Below are 15,607 nucleotides of genomic sequence, written 5' to 3' on the forward strand. Positions count from 1 at the left end.
GCTTGTTCTTGTCGTGCTTGTTCTTGTCGTGCTTGTTCTTGTCGTGCTTGTTCTTGTCGTGCTTGTTCTTGTCGTGCTTGTTCTTGTCGTGCTTGCTCCTGTTCACGTTGCTCCTGCTCACGTCTTGCATACTCCTCCCTTGCTTGTTCTTCCTGCCGAGAACGTTGCTCAGTGGCATCAATGCTGTCGTGAGAGGTCGCTAATTGGTTCCATATCTGGGCAAACCAGCCGTCCAAGAGATTAGAAGCCCCCATGAAGGCGAAATAAAGCGATCTGAGGACGAAAAATGACGTGATGCCTTCTCCGACCTCGTCTTGCGGGCTGTGCAGGTGGTGGAGGAACAAGAAGTTCTGGTCGTCCTGAAAATTGTCTAAGTTGGGTAACCCGCATCTCCTTTGCAGCTTTTCTCCAGGGCCTGAAGTGGTGAGTAACGGTCTGGACAGCTCTGGAGCAATAGAGGGTCGCAGTAATTCTTCCGTATCCATAAGCCTACGAACCTCAGGAGACTCGAACCCGACACGGATGGCCAATTCCGCGAATTGGCGTAGTGTGGCTCGGTTCGCCTTCGCACGAGGTCGGACTGTCACATCGTCACTCATCGGCTCTCGTGGGATTTCGACAAAGTGTCTCATGGCAAAGGCGACGATCTGGCGATAACCGAGGTCCACCTGTGCATCGTGCGGGCCTTGGAGTGTTTCAAAGCGCGTCTCGCCCACTTGGATCACAACTTGGTCATCGCGTTGATTGATGGCGGTAAAGCCACGTTCGAAGGCCGACAAGATCGTGTCGCGGCGCGATATGGTCATCAGGTGCTTGACGCTACCGACGCATGCCTCCCAGTAAGTGATATCCCGGAAGAATGTATGCAAGGATGGAATCAGGTACTTAAATTCGCATAACCGCTCGATGATGTACCGTCGCTCCTCCTCACTGAAGGCTCTCAGAATTCGACCGGCACGTATTTGGGCTTGAATTTCCTCTGCGTCATTTGAGGATACACCTGGAGCTCGGAGCTCCAGCGCCTTCACGTCTCGATAATCAAACTTTTGCAGCGCACTGGGGTCGCCATCAACCAAATCGTGCCAAACTCGTCGGACATGTTCGAGATAATTCAGTATCTCCTGCGACGAGTCGGTCCATGCCAGTCAATGTTTGGTAGCACCACCTACATCGTCAGATTTCAGTCCCAGCACTTTGTGAAGCGTGGTGAGTAACATCCCACCCCATAGGCCGGGAACATCGAGCAGAGCGTCGAAGGCGGCTACGAGTTCAGGGTGCTTCAACAGTGCTCTCAAATTACGACTCCGGCAACCTCGGAGGCGAGCCCACCATCGCAATTCAAAGCTAAGGTTGCGCTGAAAGTGGTACAGGCGGATCTTGTAGAAGATCATTCCGTCCGTGGGGATGCTTTCGTTCGCGTATTCCTCAACGAGGCAGCGCTTGACATCCGTCGACAAACCTGGGCGGTACATCAGTCCGCAGCGTTCACCGTGACGCTTTGTAACTCACCGCCAAGGTAGATGTCAGCGATCCACCATTTGTCCCGAGGAGACAGAAATTCGCGACCGGCTTGGATACGGTGCTTGCCATGGAGGCAGATGACTTCGGTACCGGTGGGAAACCGGAGCTCAGGGTAGTCATCTCTTTGGGGGGTGAACAGATCCGCGGCCGCCACACCAGAAAGATCAAGGGCGGCATCGAAAGAGGTTTCATCAATCTCGACCAAAATACGATTGTTGATGAGTTGTGGTCGACATCCTTCGCGTCGGTAGATGCCTTTTAGACGTTCAACGTTGTTTCTATCAAGTTGCTCATGAGCTTCGAATTGAACCTTCAAGACATCAAGAGAGATACGGGCGGTCCCTCGATGTTGCCGGCGCCTTTCCGTTTCGAACTTTGCATCCTCCAGTCGGGCTCGGCTGGTTCGCATGGCGCGGAAACCTTTTGATGGGCAATATTTCCAAGGCCTAACTGTGCGCAAATGACAAGAACGACCGGCTAATAATGGCGCGTGGTTTGCAGTGTTTGGAAATCTTGATGACTTGATCTTGATACAGTGATCTTACTGTTACAGTATCAGGATTATATAGGTCCGAACGGGCTATAGTTGTAAGGAAGTCCGAGGAATAATGGTAAGTTAGTGAAAGACAAAATGGAGGAGTTGAGCTCGTTTTCCGCGAAACCTATATAAGTAGGTAATTTAAGCAACACCTTAACAGGTCCTACAGTAGGTCGTTGCTTTTATTGACGATGTACCTCGATCTGGCGGCTTTTTCCAAATTCGTAGTGGATTACCCTGTGTGACTGACTATAAAGGATCCTCCTTTCTCCATCGCAGTGAGTTTTTAACACTCTGATGTCTTGAGATGTGCGGGCCAGGGAAATGGAGCGTGTCACCCAAATATTCATATTTTTGACCGCGGTAAGCTAAATTCCCTTGCTTAGCAGCTTGTAGCACCGTTCCATTTCCCATCCGTTGAGTTACGAGAAGATGAGCGAAAAAGTGACTAATTCAAAGGGGAACACAATGTGACACTGCAACAATATCATAAAAGGTATACAATCGTTTAGATCGTTAGGTCTGCACTGGTAGACCTGACCATGCGGGCCATACACCAAACTGAGATAGTTACCCTCGCTGCCCATTTGCTTGTTCTGATGTGTAGACAATTCCGTCTTGATGTTGACCATATTGTCCCTGAGTGCGTTCGTTTGCGTGTTGAGTTCCGATACACACATACACACACACAACCGCCCTCCCCTTGGTGACACATTGCAACTTTCTCGATTTCGAATAACTTATGAACATGACAAAGCGATACAGTACAGTGGATCCGTGACACAGACTATCCTGTGATCTTTATTGTTGAGATACAACCTTGAATAGGGTTCGTTTCTATCTAAGTCAACCAAGTGAGATGTCACGCTCGGACACTCATTGCAAATTCCTTGTCTGCTCATTGAGTTGTGCTAAGATTCAGGTGAGGGAGCGTCGATAATCTCTTTTTGGGAACAAATCTCGTCATGAGAGGTAACCCCTTCAACTGCAGCACTGGTGTAGGTGGGTGGCGCCTCCGTTGCTTCTTGGGCGTTATGTCTTTTCTTTGGGCTCTGTTTTGGACGGAATGATTGAGGCCCCCTGTTGATGATGATACAAAAGACGCACAACATTTTGTTTGAATGCTAAATAAGAGGTTTCTCGAATATGATACAGCGTTTGTGCGATCACAAAAAAATGTTAAATAAGAGGTTTCTCGATACAGTACGGCGTTTGTGCGATCACAACAAGGTGGAAAGGGAGATCCATTTTATATTTAAATCGTGTGGATAGAGCCGAATCCAGCCCCAGGATCCTGTTCAGGTCGCCCCTTTTCTACAGACTTTGGCTGTTGAACGTAAAGATGGTACTGTAAGCGGGAACGATGGTTTGGCTCCGTTTCGTTCGCCTTGCCTTGGGACCTTGATCTTGATCTGCCTCTCCGGATGCGCCATCCATTTGGCAGGTGGCAGCGACCGCCTGTCTTCGTCGTTCTTCCTCCTCCGTCTTACGGGCCTTCCAATCTCGGCGAATCCTTTTGCTTCTGGTGTTCTCTTTATGCCATGAGAATGCGAATTGACGTGCACGTTTAGGTGGTTCAAGGTGCCATATATCTTTTCACAGCCATTCCAGCCACATTTGTATATTCTATCAATCTCTTCAAAGCGTCGGCGGGGTCGCTTGTACTGAGAACTTGGGGAAACGGGTAGGAATGACTAGGCCCGGGCAGCAGGTGATGATGTTAGAGGGCTCATGCGTGCCAAGTCCAGCTTAATCTTTTACTGGAGGAAAAGATAAGTATTGCTTACGTGATATGCGCAGGCCCAAAAAAGTTGCGTAAACCTTATTTGGACTGCGAGCCTCGGATGGCATGGAACCACAACATAAACATTGAGCGACCTACACAAAGGAATATTGTCTCCCTTAGGTTCATTTACGGAACTGGTGCATGTTTTATGATTGATCTGAGACTAGGGAACCTATGATGTGGCGTAGAAGCCCCCTCCTGTACCTATCTCTTGAAGGGTTGGAAATCCGTCTCGACCAGTGTTACCTTCTCATGAAGATGCTGTCGTGCCAATCTCCGCAAAACGTCCCGAGTTTCCGCAAATGCTGACACTGAATTGGATTAGTCTGCGTCTTTTTCAAGGAACGGTAATGCTCACTGAGGATGAGGGTCGAGCCCTGGGACGCATGCCGTAATTCGGACGCTCGCCTCTTCTCCTGTGCTGGCGGATGAAGTATGCCGACGTCACTTTGGAGTGGCACATCTGTCCATGGTTGCATGAATTCATCTGTCGAGTACTCGGAAAGAGCACTTCGGCGCGCCACGTTTGGTACGTCTGGGTTTGGTCAACTTGCAATCGAGAAGAGGAATCGGGACCGCTTACATTGGGTTCGATACTCGGGGGGAATTGGGGTTGAGGGAAGACTTCCCGGAAAGCCTTCCATTTGGTCGTCTCGGGATTTATCATGGAAAGCCAATTCCTTCTCCACCAGTTCGTCGAACTTCGCCTTTCCGGGATAGACGGTGCTTCGTCTCCCGAATGAGATCTTTGAAATGTCGTCGAGGTTCACGTAGATCGAGACTTGGAGGATCTATCATTTGATCAGTGACGGAAAAAGATTGATTGGACGAACCACGTACACCACCGCTCCCCAGTTTGTCCTCATCCAGGACATCGTTCACAAAGGGTTGCGCGGCAATGCCGACATCTGAGATCATTTAGCAGAGATCGGGTCTGGAGTCGGGGTACTCACCAATATCACTGATCTGCCAGATCAAATGGATTCTACGAGTGACCACACGACGATCGTGGTAGCCATGAATCAGCTTCTTCAGGTATGGCACTTGAGAGGCAATTCCCACTCCATCAGCGATCAACAGGACCGTCTCACATTGACCAACCGGGACCGTGTTGCCGTGTGGCCCGCTAAACATGGCCCATTTGTACTCGAAAGGTCCATCTGGGCGAGCGGTCTGGAGCAGGTCCCTCGTGATGCCTCGCCGTGGCTGGATAAAAATTTCTAGGCATTTTTGCGGCTCAGTGGACCAAGAGGCGACCATAAATGGATGGCTCTGCCAAAAGGCTCCCAGACCTACGGAGGGCATCCAGAGATTGATGTATTGGCCTGGCTCGATGCTCAAAGGTTTGCAGAGATGCACCTTCATTTTTAGCATTCCACATGAGCTCGTGACGGTGACCCGTGAGCGCTTACGGTAGGACCATCCGTTGCGGACGAGTACCAACACGGCTTCGCAGACGAATGCCAAGGCCAGCAAGGCTAGGAAGATGATAAGATACAGTCGATCCCGACACCGTATTGACGATAGATGTTCCCAGATTGAAAAAGCACAGAGAAGCGACAATATCTGGTGAGATCGAAGAAAGATCTCATATGACACTTTCCGGACCAAGCGTTGTGGAGTGATCATGAGTATGCAGAGTGCCAACCCGGCCTGTATAGGTTAGCTGTGAGACAAGCGGCAGGGAAAAGGAATCTTACGAGAGCCACGAACGGTTTCTCAAGTTCTCTCCGAAATGACACCCGCTCGGTCACGGCGGCCACAATGACGTGAAAAGCGACCAGCCCAAAAGCGACGAAGCTAACAGTGCGATGTGCAGCTCGAACGTCGCGCACAGAGAGACCCAGCAAGTCAGCCAGAAAGTTGAGATGAAGACCACTCAACAACGGGCCTAAATTGACGACCGCCAACGTCCCTGCGCGGTGTCCGGCGAGCGACAAATTGGTGACACCGACGCTCAAACAAACGACGTTGACTGTTAGGTATATTACGTGCAGCAAGACTGCTGTCACAGTCCAGGGACCCATCAAGGCGTGGCGATTGAGAACATAGGTATAACTTAAATATTGGTGTATCTGGGAAGCGATGGCGAGGATCCTGGGAGCAAACGATGACACCCCGGTTCGCAATAGAAATGTCAAAGTAATGCCAGCGATGACAACCGCATAGATCTGAGTGATCTCCATGGTGACAAAGAATTGAATCGTTTGAACGGAATATTGACTGAGAAAGAGGGCTAACTGTTCATGATTGGGAAGAACGAAGTATATATAGCCCGGGATAGAATGATCATCCCAGCACTGCGCTGTGTTTGGATCCAAGCAGGCAGTGCAGGTGGTCCCATTCAGCCGGTCAAATCCGATGCGCCTTAGGTGAATCTCACTACTCTAGCTGACAGGGCCCCTTGACTCCAACATAAGTCACGTAGAATGAAAGTGCATGTGAGGCTTGCTTGAGAGCATTTAAGTGCGTATTACCCAATGATTTGAAGTTTTGCGTCATATGACAGAGCGAATACTTTGATTCAATGCTCCATTCCCGCAATCTTATCGACGTACCTGTAGGCTCGTCGGACGTTTAATGCAGCCAGCTCTTCTAACAACATCAAGTCGGCCTTGCGCCACGGGCGCTGCAACAAAACGTGCTTTTGAAACTTAGCGCCTGGAGGAGTCATGGTGATTTGAGGGCCTTCTCACCTGTTGCAATTCCGACACGGATGCTGCAGAAGTGGTCATCGACAAAAAGCTGACAGAGGGAGAATTCGCAGGCCAGCGATTGGAATTCTCGATTCCGATAGATCCGTCCTCGTTGACATACTTCTGCATCAGCTTCGTCGCGATATACCCGACCGCCCTCACGTCAGCCGTGTTTGGTTCCTCTTCGGCGCAACAATGCTCTTGGTTGGCTGCAATCGGTCAGTCATAATCTATCTGACCGGTGTTGGAGGTTCACCTAGGACGACGTCTCCGCTCGGCTTCAGCAGTACGTTGGAGCATACCAACGACCCGTGCTGGAGTCCAATGGAAGACAGATAACACAGACCTTCCAGCACCTTCTCTCGTTAGCTACACGTCTCCAGCACCTAGAACATCGACGCACCTGTGCCAGAATTGCCACGAGCTGTCGTTCCGTTGGGTAAGCCGTACAACCGACCACTTGTTCCAGCGAAATGAAAACATGTTCGAATACAGCAAAGTACTTCTTATCCCACTCGAAAACATCGATCAAGGCTATAAATTTCGCGTGGCGAACTGTGTTCAACATCTCGAGAGTTCGTTGCCCTTCACGTTTGTTGTAAGTTTTGATGGCAACTTTGCCTGAATGCGGCGGTAAACGGGTGCCGACGGTGACATAGTCCTGGAACATGAGCTCATATCCATCGTCGTACGTCTTCCATGGTGAACCATGCCGGATCGTAATCGGCTCTCCCTTGCCAGAGGGTGGCTGGCGGGCAGGAAACTCGCTAGATTTCCGCATATCAGGTACGGTGACCTTTTCACTCTGCTTTCCAACGCCTTTGTCCACAGATCTTCCCGTCTCATTAATGGGGGACAGTCTTTTCCATGATGCGCTGATCCTTTCCGCTGTCCTGGCGACCTGTTGGAGGTGATTTGCAGAAGTCGATGATTTGGAGTTGGAGCCGGGTTCATTCCCAAGCATTCCCAAATCGATACGGGATTCTCTATTTTGGGCCGAACGAGAGAGATTCCGATGGGATCCAGGCTGCATGGGTACGGGCATGGTGATGAGGTGTCAGTCAGACTTGGGTGTGGTAGGAAGTTATTAGGGCTGTGGACGATATTTAAGTACAATGGTGGAATTGCTCTAGCTCCTGAAAGCGGGACTGTTTAGCTACATTACGTTGTGGTGGTCCTGCAAATTTCCGTGGTTGTTACCGTATAGTGCTTTCCTCGCGAGTTTGGTACTGCATCCAAAACCATCTTACTGTGGCCCCCCTACATGCCGATTCGCTCAGATCATCTCTCTGGCCTGTTCCGTCTTCACCGTATCCAAACTTACTTCCTAAGTGGCAACCAACTCTCTTTTTCTTTCCTCGACCGAACAACCCACGAAAATGGCTAGTTCTCGTCAAGCTAACCCATACATACATACTGATCATTCGCTACCTGACAGAATGGAAATCCACAATGTGCAATAGGAGTCCAGGTGAACGGCGTATTCGGAGTTATGGTCGAAGTCAGCCACGTATTTGGATCGGAAGATTGTTGAGTACATTGAAGCTGGAAACAGTCAGTTGGTCGCTCGCCCTTGAACACCTCTTAACTCACTATGTCAAAACAATTGTTCGAGCATGCCAGGGTATCTGCCTGGCTCATTTCACAAGTGGAACCTTCAAGGACGGTAAGTGCATCGCCAGGACATTGACGGCGAAAAAGATTTGGCGTATCGAAAGGTGTAGACATGACCAGCCGGGCAAAGGGCGTAAGAAAAATCAACAATCGTTTGAATTCGAGCATGTCGTACTCTTTTCCAATGGAACATCAATTCTTTACTATGTGGTGATACTTTGGAAACGGCAACCAGGGCGGCTTCGAAGAAAACTTGGCGGTAATTATATGTGAAGTCCTTCCTAGATGCAGAGTGTCGGTTCTCAGTGCTCTAAGGTCTGGATGGATCACCTTCTGCATACCTGATGCTCTGAGTTCTAATATTAGAAACAGGGTTCTCGATAGTTGACCTAAATTGAGATTAAAATAGGCAATGGGGAAGAAAGCGGCAGGAGTATAGAGGCACTCGGCACAATAAGTTTTACTATAGTAGTGCTGACGTGTGATTCTGAGCTTAAATTGGCTGTCGTTGATTATAAGTCTCGCATTAAGCGTCCGAGCACAGCAGATTTAATGTAATAGATTTGCATTCCCAGTTTGGTCTTCAACCCTTTCACTCACACTCAGTCGCCTCAGCCACCTTAAGAATTCAGACTGTTGGATACGACAAACTTAGCAGACATCATGCACAATGGCAGAGAGATACAGTACACCAGGGTCTGTGCGTGTCATTGGAACTTTTACATACGATCTGTAGATTGTGGCTGATCGCCAAGCCAAGATTTTAGCGTCAGGGGCTGCAGCCTCGTGCACATCTCAGACCAATAGCGCACCTATAATTTCGTTCTTTTTCACCCATCCTCAACCATATAACAATCAACCACTCAAAATATAGGCTCTTCTCTCTTCCCACAGCAAAGTTGTCCTCCAAGAAATAGGTGATTAAATCCTTCGCATTCGTTCATATATCATAAAACCCCCGACCTTGCGGAGAACAGTAATAATATCATTTACCGTCGACAACCTATCGATCCGAGAGCCTTGAGCTGAAGATAATTCCACGACATGCACAAGCATCTTCAATTTCCCTTAATTCAGGGACCTTGGATGTGTGGCTGCGCTCCCAGATAACATCCAAGGTCCTGAGGGCGGGCGAGAGCTGTTGATTTGTGACGTATTGAAGGAGTGCCGAGCGAAGGGTCTCAGTTCTTCCACGCTGCGCCATGACCAAGACCAAGCACTTTAAAGGCTTTGGAAAGAGGGCCATTCGTGCTGGAGGGTTACGAGTATCTGCCAATTTTACAGCCTCTGTGGCCGGTAATGTGAGCTTGGTCAGGTGTTGATATCCGGTGAAATCGACGGGCTGAGCAGGTGTAGAGGTGGTCCAGGTATCAATAGTCAATACCTCCAGGGTCTGTCGACAGTGATAGAGCCCGGCACTGATCCCCTGTGCCACTGCCTTGGCGTGATACCATGGTACTCCAGGAGTCATTCCTAAAATGGGCTGCAAGTCGAACTGGCGTAACTCTTGGCAGCATCGAAGCAATGACACGACCTCAGCCTCATCCATGTAAGGACGAAAGAGTCCGAGGTAACGAAGGGGTGAGGTAATATCCCCGACCATGTTTGGAAGAGAGGACCCACGCAGACTCCAAGATCTGAAGATTTCCAAGGAGGGCAGCCGAAGAATAGACTTCACGTCCACGCCAGCGTCCTCGTTGGCGAAAAGGCTGAGACTGACCAAACTCATGAATGGGAGCTCTCCCTTGGCCTCGACGCTGGACCATTTTATCATTCTGTTCAGGTACTGCGCTGATCTTCCTAGCTGCAATTCGACTTCGGTGAGACCATGCAGTTGAGAAAGGGTTCCTGAAACCCAGATAGCCCCTTGGTTGGATTGAAGGTCTTTGACTACTCCTGGAATAACTGAATGCCATCTCCTCAGGGGTGGTAAGAAATACTTCTGAATCTCTTCTTGAGTGAATATCGTGGTCTTCAACGTTGGTTTCGTGCCAGGGTCCGAGATGTCATGAATATCAATATGCCTTTCACCAGCCCCTGCTTCAAAATATTGAACCAATGATGCTAGCTCAGGATGTTGTGAGAGAGTCCGAGCAAAACATATTGTGGCCCTTGGAGAAGACAAAAAGACCGCTTTATAAATCAGTTCCCGCGTGACAAAGTGAAGACGTTTTGCTGTCAGTGACATTGCAAATAAATCTCCACAGGAGTCGCTCGTCCCATAAGGCTTGATTGATAGATACTGGGCAATCAGGAACAAAAGTTCGTCTGGGAGATCATATATATGCGCCATTGAACCTATGAACTACAATTCTGCATCAGAGCAAGGCTGAAAATGTGAAAAGATAATTCTAAAGCTACTTAATGTCTTACCAGCCAGCCATGTGACAGACTTGGATGATGACATTTGCCAGGAACATCCCTTTTTAACGCCTACACTTACAAGTGTATACCTGCAAGTGCATACCTGCAAGTGCATACATGAACAAAGAGAACTAAGCGGGTCTTCTACACTGCATTCCTGACACGGTACCGCACCGGGCTATACTGTAGCACTTCTGAGCGGATATGGAAGTGATCGTCTTCTAAAATGTATTGTACCGAAGCAATTTTAACTCCACGCAGAGAGTAGCAAGGCTACCATGCAGAGTCGAACTGCAGGCCGCCCACAGAATTTTCACGAGACAATATACAGTATCACTCTTGCCCTATGTTGGGCCACCTCAAATGGTACCATTGTCCCTCAATGAGCGGTTCTTATTGTGTCGTGTTCTTGTAGCTGTCAGAAAATGTCTTCCTGTGAGTTGACTCTGGCCTTACCGCCCCAACGATCAGTTTCGCTGTCATCACTGTGCCACGCCACAGAGTCGACGGATTCTACGTCCCCTGACCACGAAGTATGTCGGGAGATTATCTTGATCCAAACAAAGAGACATGTCGCACTGGTGAGTGTGAAGACAAAGATGGCTAAACAATTCAATAGCGACTGCATATCGACTGGAGTTTGCATCTGTCGGAGAACCAGAAGTACAATAGTTGAGACAGACTGGACAGAGATATGCTCTGAGTTATATTTACCTTATGTTTACCTTATTACAGTAGACCCCTATCCCCGTTCTACTGAACTGTAGTGTATTTGTGGAGAGAAAAACTGGACAGCAATAATACACTCCCTCTCAACAGGTCTGGACATTCGCGAGAACCATGGCTGCTAATGGACTGTAGTGCTTACAGAACCTCCAGATGAAATATCCCGCATTTATTGATAAAAAGATACGCCCCATACATTATTGTCCTTCGTCCACAGTATTTAAGCAGTGCCCTCGAATCTCAGTAGAGTTACTGTTGCAGGATACATGGAGGACGGCATAATCCACCTAGCCTTCTTCTTTCCAGTTGCGTGGCTCTTAGTGGTAGCATTGCTGTCGTGTATATCACTGGCTCATAGATCGATGAACAACTCCGCAACCTTTGAGATGGCAAACTGCACAGATTCCAGCATACTAAAGACGGCCCCAAGAGGCAAAGACTACACTTGCAACGATGGGAGTACAGTTACGCTGTCCACACGACCTAATCTACGCAGCCGTCTCATCGAGGTTCTCCTCCAGCGGTCCAAACACGAGACACGCACCAGTCTTGCTGGACAACCACTTATCATTGGAAACGACATGGATCAACAGGAGCACCGGAGGTCGCCGACAGAGAAATCACGACCAAAAGGTCAGTTGGAAAAGTTTCAAGTCGAATGCATCAAACGTTCCAAGTACGATCTGGATCGTCAGGAAGTGCTCTATGAAATCAAATGGTTGGGTTATCGAGATGCCGAAAACACCTGGGAACCGAGAGAAAATCTTCTCCCGTAAGGATCCTCGAAAGACTCTATAAACAAAGTACACTTAGGCTGACAAACAACAGTGACTGCTTGATTAACCTGTTTGTCCATCATTACCTCATCGGATCGACGCCGCTTCCATTCCACAAGCCTCCTCGATACACAACTCGACAGCCTCCGACGCAACCTACCAACGAGCCCAGCGGCTTGGTGGAAAGAATTATCAATAATGACAACTTCTCCTTCCATGTCGATTGGATGAGCCAGGTTCTTCAAACGGACTGGGAGCAAGAGGTGGTAGAAGTAGAAGATCTACACTTCTCAAGTTCTGGAGAACCTGTAGCTGTCGCGAATACGAGCAATGGGCAGAGACATATCTTGACCACCGAATGGCTGGCGCTCCACTGTCCGCTGAAAATGTTGAGGTTTTACGAGACGAATGGGACCTTTTAACGTCTCAACGCACCGCTCTAATGGTGAAGTTCTCAGCTGCACTGCAAATTCGTGTCTGGCTCTAGGTAAATGGTTGTAGGCTTGACAGCATTCACAAAGTCTTCTTTAGAATTCAATACCTTGTCTTGTTCAAAACGTGAATCACATTCCCTCTTTATGTACAGGAGCATGTGATCTGCCTCCGAATATGCAGAAGTTGAAAAGAGACCTATTGTGCAGTAATTATGGTGCGATGTCCAACTTGACGAGACCCTAAAAATATATCTGCAATCTCAAAGCCAAACTCCAAGCAAGTCTCAAAGGTGTTTCCTAATCATCCCTGCTGATGTCCTTGTCCATTGTCTGTCAGTGCTGGAAAATTTGGGAATGATGTGTCTATAGACACATCAACAAATTGGTGGTGAAATTTCTCGTTCATAAATTGGTTAGCTTCAGATAAAACTGCGTCGAAGGCACTCCTCCGCTGGGTGAGAGCTGTCAGGAAGGCTCTCCGCCCGGGTTCACCGAATTGATATCTGTTACGTAGCGATCAGCTCAGAGGTCTTTCTGGGATTTCGTAAAACCCTGTACAGTACGTCAAAATGGCAACGCCTTACCGGGAGTCTGGCTCGCAGGAAGGGGCCAGAAGTAACATGCCAGGTCCAAAGCCTTCGATCAACTTGGACCAAAATCCCCCGATGGCACGCCATTTTTCGACTCTGCGCCTCATGCTTCGCGGGGACACACCCTTAAATCTTGAATCAGAGAGATGAAGGTCGACAAGACAATCCTTGACCACTGTAGACGCACCCTTGCCTCGGCTCATCACCAGGGACTGTGACCTGTTACGTCGTCGATACCACTCCCGCATCCAGGCCAAGAAGGGAGAGTCGGCGCCTTTCCGGGTATCGTTGGAGGCGGCCACGTAAAGCTGATAGTAATGTGCAAAGTCTATTCGATTCTTCAAGCTTTGGACTTCGCCTCTCAGGGAGTTCGTTTCCAGTTGACGACCTTGTTGAAGGATAAAGTTGACGAAGCTTGGTACGTCGGGGCTTTGGGACATGCCAATCGGTGCGGTCGTGTCCGTATCCGATAAAAGCTGCGAAGAAGTAATATCTTCCCACTCTTCTCTCAATGTAGAGATGAGCGCACCCCGATCATTCGTCCCAAACCGCTCAGCCAACCCTTCAGGAGTGTGCTCCATCTTCGCCGTCTTTTGTGGTGAGTGAAAGGTTCGATTGGTACATGTTCTTTTCCTTCCATTCGCGGAACGTGTGCCGAGCTCCTCCTCTTCCTCGACCCCGCCGTCGTCCGGATCATTGATCTCTTCCCTCAGGAACGGTCTTCCTGCTCGTTGTCCGCGCTCCTGATCTTCTGGTTGTTGCACGTTACAGGCGGCATTCCGAGGTGACCGACCAGGTGGTTCTACTCCCGTTGAACACACGTGCCCGGCATTTGGTCCAGCCAACATGGGGCTGCCACTGGAATGGCAGTGTGCGTGAGATTCATATGCTTCGCCAGCCGCGTCACTGGTTCCAATCGTGAGAGGAACCGTGCCATCTCTAGTATCAGGGGAACCTGGATTGTCCGTGATCGAGGGTGTCAACACCTGCATGCTTCTCCGACAGGCTTGAAATATATGAGCATTTTCTCGTGGTGCTGAGCCTCCGCCTGTTTCCAAGGGTCCTTGGTTATTGTCTCGTTTCGGCGAAACTTTTTCTGGCTGGTGCAGTCTTGACCATATGAGATCTTCCGGCAATGGAGGATCAATTCCGTCCATGGAGTCTGTGGATGGCCGGGTCAAAGGTGATCCTGCAGGTAAAAGATGCGACCCGGCTGAAGTCGAGACGATCTCCTTCTGTAGCTTGCTCAGTGAAAATGTTTTCAGATGATGCTTTGCATAACAATCTCTGGGCAATGACTTTACTTCAGATGATGAAGGTAGCTGGGACGAGCTCACCTTCGGGGCTTGACAGATGCCGGGGCCTCTGTGTCGCGGCAGGAAAACCTGGGGACTATGGGATCGTAGCCAGGATATGGCGTCTTCTAGGGTAGCAGCCACTCTGTCGACAATATCTGTCGGCGGCTCGGTGAGAGACTCGATGCATGCTTGCTCGAACGAATGCCACAGCTCTTTCAAGCTCTCAGTGGTTGCATTTGAATTGATGGAAGATTCCATATCGGCTCCTGGCAAGGAACTTCAGCCAAAATGTTTTCGGTTTCGTGTGCGAGTCCCAACAATCGAAGGGCAGTGACTGACTTCCAGGAGACCGGGAGTTCGGGAAAGCTGCATTTATAGACAAAAGAATGGAGGCACAGGCACATTGAGCCCGTTATCTACGTGGGCTGTTCGATTGTCAATTCCAGAAAACACCACGTTCTCTGTCAATTGTGACCCAGCTTCTGAAACTGGGTGGCATTAACCCCTTCGCTAGAAAATAGTGCGACATTGTCTTGTCATTTTGGCAGTACAACATCACTGGATGCTGCTTGGAGGTGTTTCGAGTCCTTTCGGTCCGTAACTATGGCTGTGCCAACGCTAACTACGCAGACTAAGGCGAAGGTCTCAGTCAATACCCTACTCATCCTGCTCGTGTCGCACCGGATTCCAGTTTGGAAATCAATGTGTGAATGATATCACCTTTCGAAAACAAATACAGTAACATCGAGTCCAACCGTTTGGCTTCGTCCGGCACTTTTGAGTATGGATGAGGAAGACTGTGAAAACGAGAAATTTCGTTTTCGCGCCATCTCTTCGTAGTAATGGAGTAATTAGAAGCTACTGAAAATGTCCTGTGTTGCGTCGCTCTCCCTCCTCCCTCGTTGGCATCATGGAAACCTAAGCTCAGTGCAGTAGAGCACAGTAGAGTAAGAAATGGATGAGCGAGGGGATCGATTTGAAGTTATATCCTGTCAAGCACGGCGGAAAGGGTTGAAAGATTACGCTTGGATATTAAAACACGCTACAGCCTGCCTGTCCCCGTCCTGGCACTATAGGTACTTGCCAGACCGGGAACGGTCACAGATAGGGTGAGGGGGTGAGGGAGGCAGAGGGAGAGAGGGAGAGAGGGAGAGAGGGAGGCAGAGGGAGAGAGGGTGAGAGGGTGAGAGGGTGAGAGGGTAAGAGGGTAAGAGGGTGAGAGGGTGAGAGGGTGAGAGGGTGAGAGGGTGAGAGGGTGAGAGGG

The 15,607-nt window shown here is 49.3% G+C and overlaps 6 protein-coding genes across 6 annotated transcripts; 1 reads left to right on the forward strand and 5 right to left on the reverse strand.

The window, feature by feature from the left end:
* Nucleotides 1–121: 121 nt before the first annotated feature.
* Nucleotides 122–1,930, reverse strand: PV08_11849 (uncharacterized protein; the record flags this gene model as incomplete). Its single annotated transcript, XM_016386157.1, has 3 exons — nt 122–1,121; nt 1,170–1,459; nt 1,510–1,930. Coding segments are annotated over 3 exons (1,710 nt in total), but the record flags the coding sequence as incomplete, so codon positions are not given.
* A 2,460-nt stretch (nt 1,931–4,390) lies between these two features.
* Nucleotides 4,391–6,031, reverse strand: PV08_11850 (uncharacterized protein; the record flags this gene model as incomplete). Its single annotated transcript, XM_016386158.1, has 4 exons — nt 4,391–4,636; nt 4,686–4,753; nt 4,799–5,498; nt 5,546–6,031. 4 exons carry the CDS (start codon nt 6,029–6,031, stop codon nt 4,391–4,393), a joined length of 1,500 nt encoding a protein of 499 aa, XP_016229966.1.
* A 468-nt stretch (nt 6,032–6,499) lies between these two features.
* On the reverse strand, nt 6,500–7,586 carry PV08_11851 (uncharacterized protein; the record flags this gene model as incomplete). Its single annotated transcript, XM_016386159.1, has 3 exons — nt 6,500–6,750; nt 6,798–6,897; nt 6,945–7,586. 3 exons carry the CDS (start codon nt 7,584–7,586, stop codon nt 6,500–6,502), a joined length of 993 nt encoding a protein of 330 aa, XP_016229967.1.
* A 1,572-nt stretch (nt 7,587–9,158) lies between these two features.
* On the reverse strand, nt 9,159–10,343 carry PV08_11852 (uncharacterized protein; the record flags this gene model as incomplete). Its single annotated transcript, XM_016386160.1, has 1 exon — nt 9,159–10,343. One exon carries the CDS (start codon nt 10,341–10,343, stop codon nt 9,159–9,161), a length of 1,185 nt encoding a protein of 394 aa, XP_016229968.1.
* Nucleotides 10,344–11,631: 1,288 nt separating this feature from the next.
* Nucleotides 11,632–12,443, forward strand: PV08_11853 (uncharacterized protein; the record flags this gene model as incomplete). The annotated part of the gene is made up of 2 exons (XM_016386161.1): nt 11,632–12,017; nt 12,074–12,443. The coding sequence occupies 2 exons, from the start codon at nt 11,632–11,634 to the stop codon at nt 12,441–12,443; spliced, it is 756 nt and encodes a 251-aa protein (XP_016229969.1).
* A 592-nt stretch (nt 12,444–13,035) lies between these two features.
* Nucleotides 13,036–14,601, reverse strand: PV08_11854 (uncharacterized protein; the record flags this gene model as incomplete). The annotated part of the gene is made up of 1 exon (XM_016386162.1): nt 13,036–14,601. The coding sequence occupies one exon, from the start codon at nt 14,599–14,601 to the stop codon at nt 13,036–13,038; it is 1,566 nt and encodes a 521-aa protein (XP_016229970.1).
* Nucleotides 14,602–15,607: the final 1,006 nt, after the last annotated feature.

Source organism: Exophiala spinifera (assembly GCF_000836115.1).
Source record: "Exophiala spinifera strain CBS 89968 unplaced genomic scaffold supercont1.11, whole genome shotgun sequence".
NCBI lineage: Eukaryota > Fungi > Ascomycota > Eurotiomycetes > Chaetothyriales > Herpotrichiellaceae > Exophiala > Exophiala spinifera.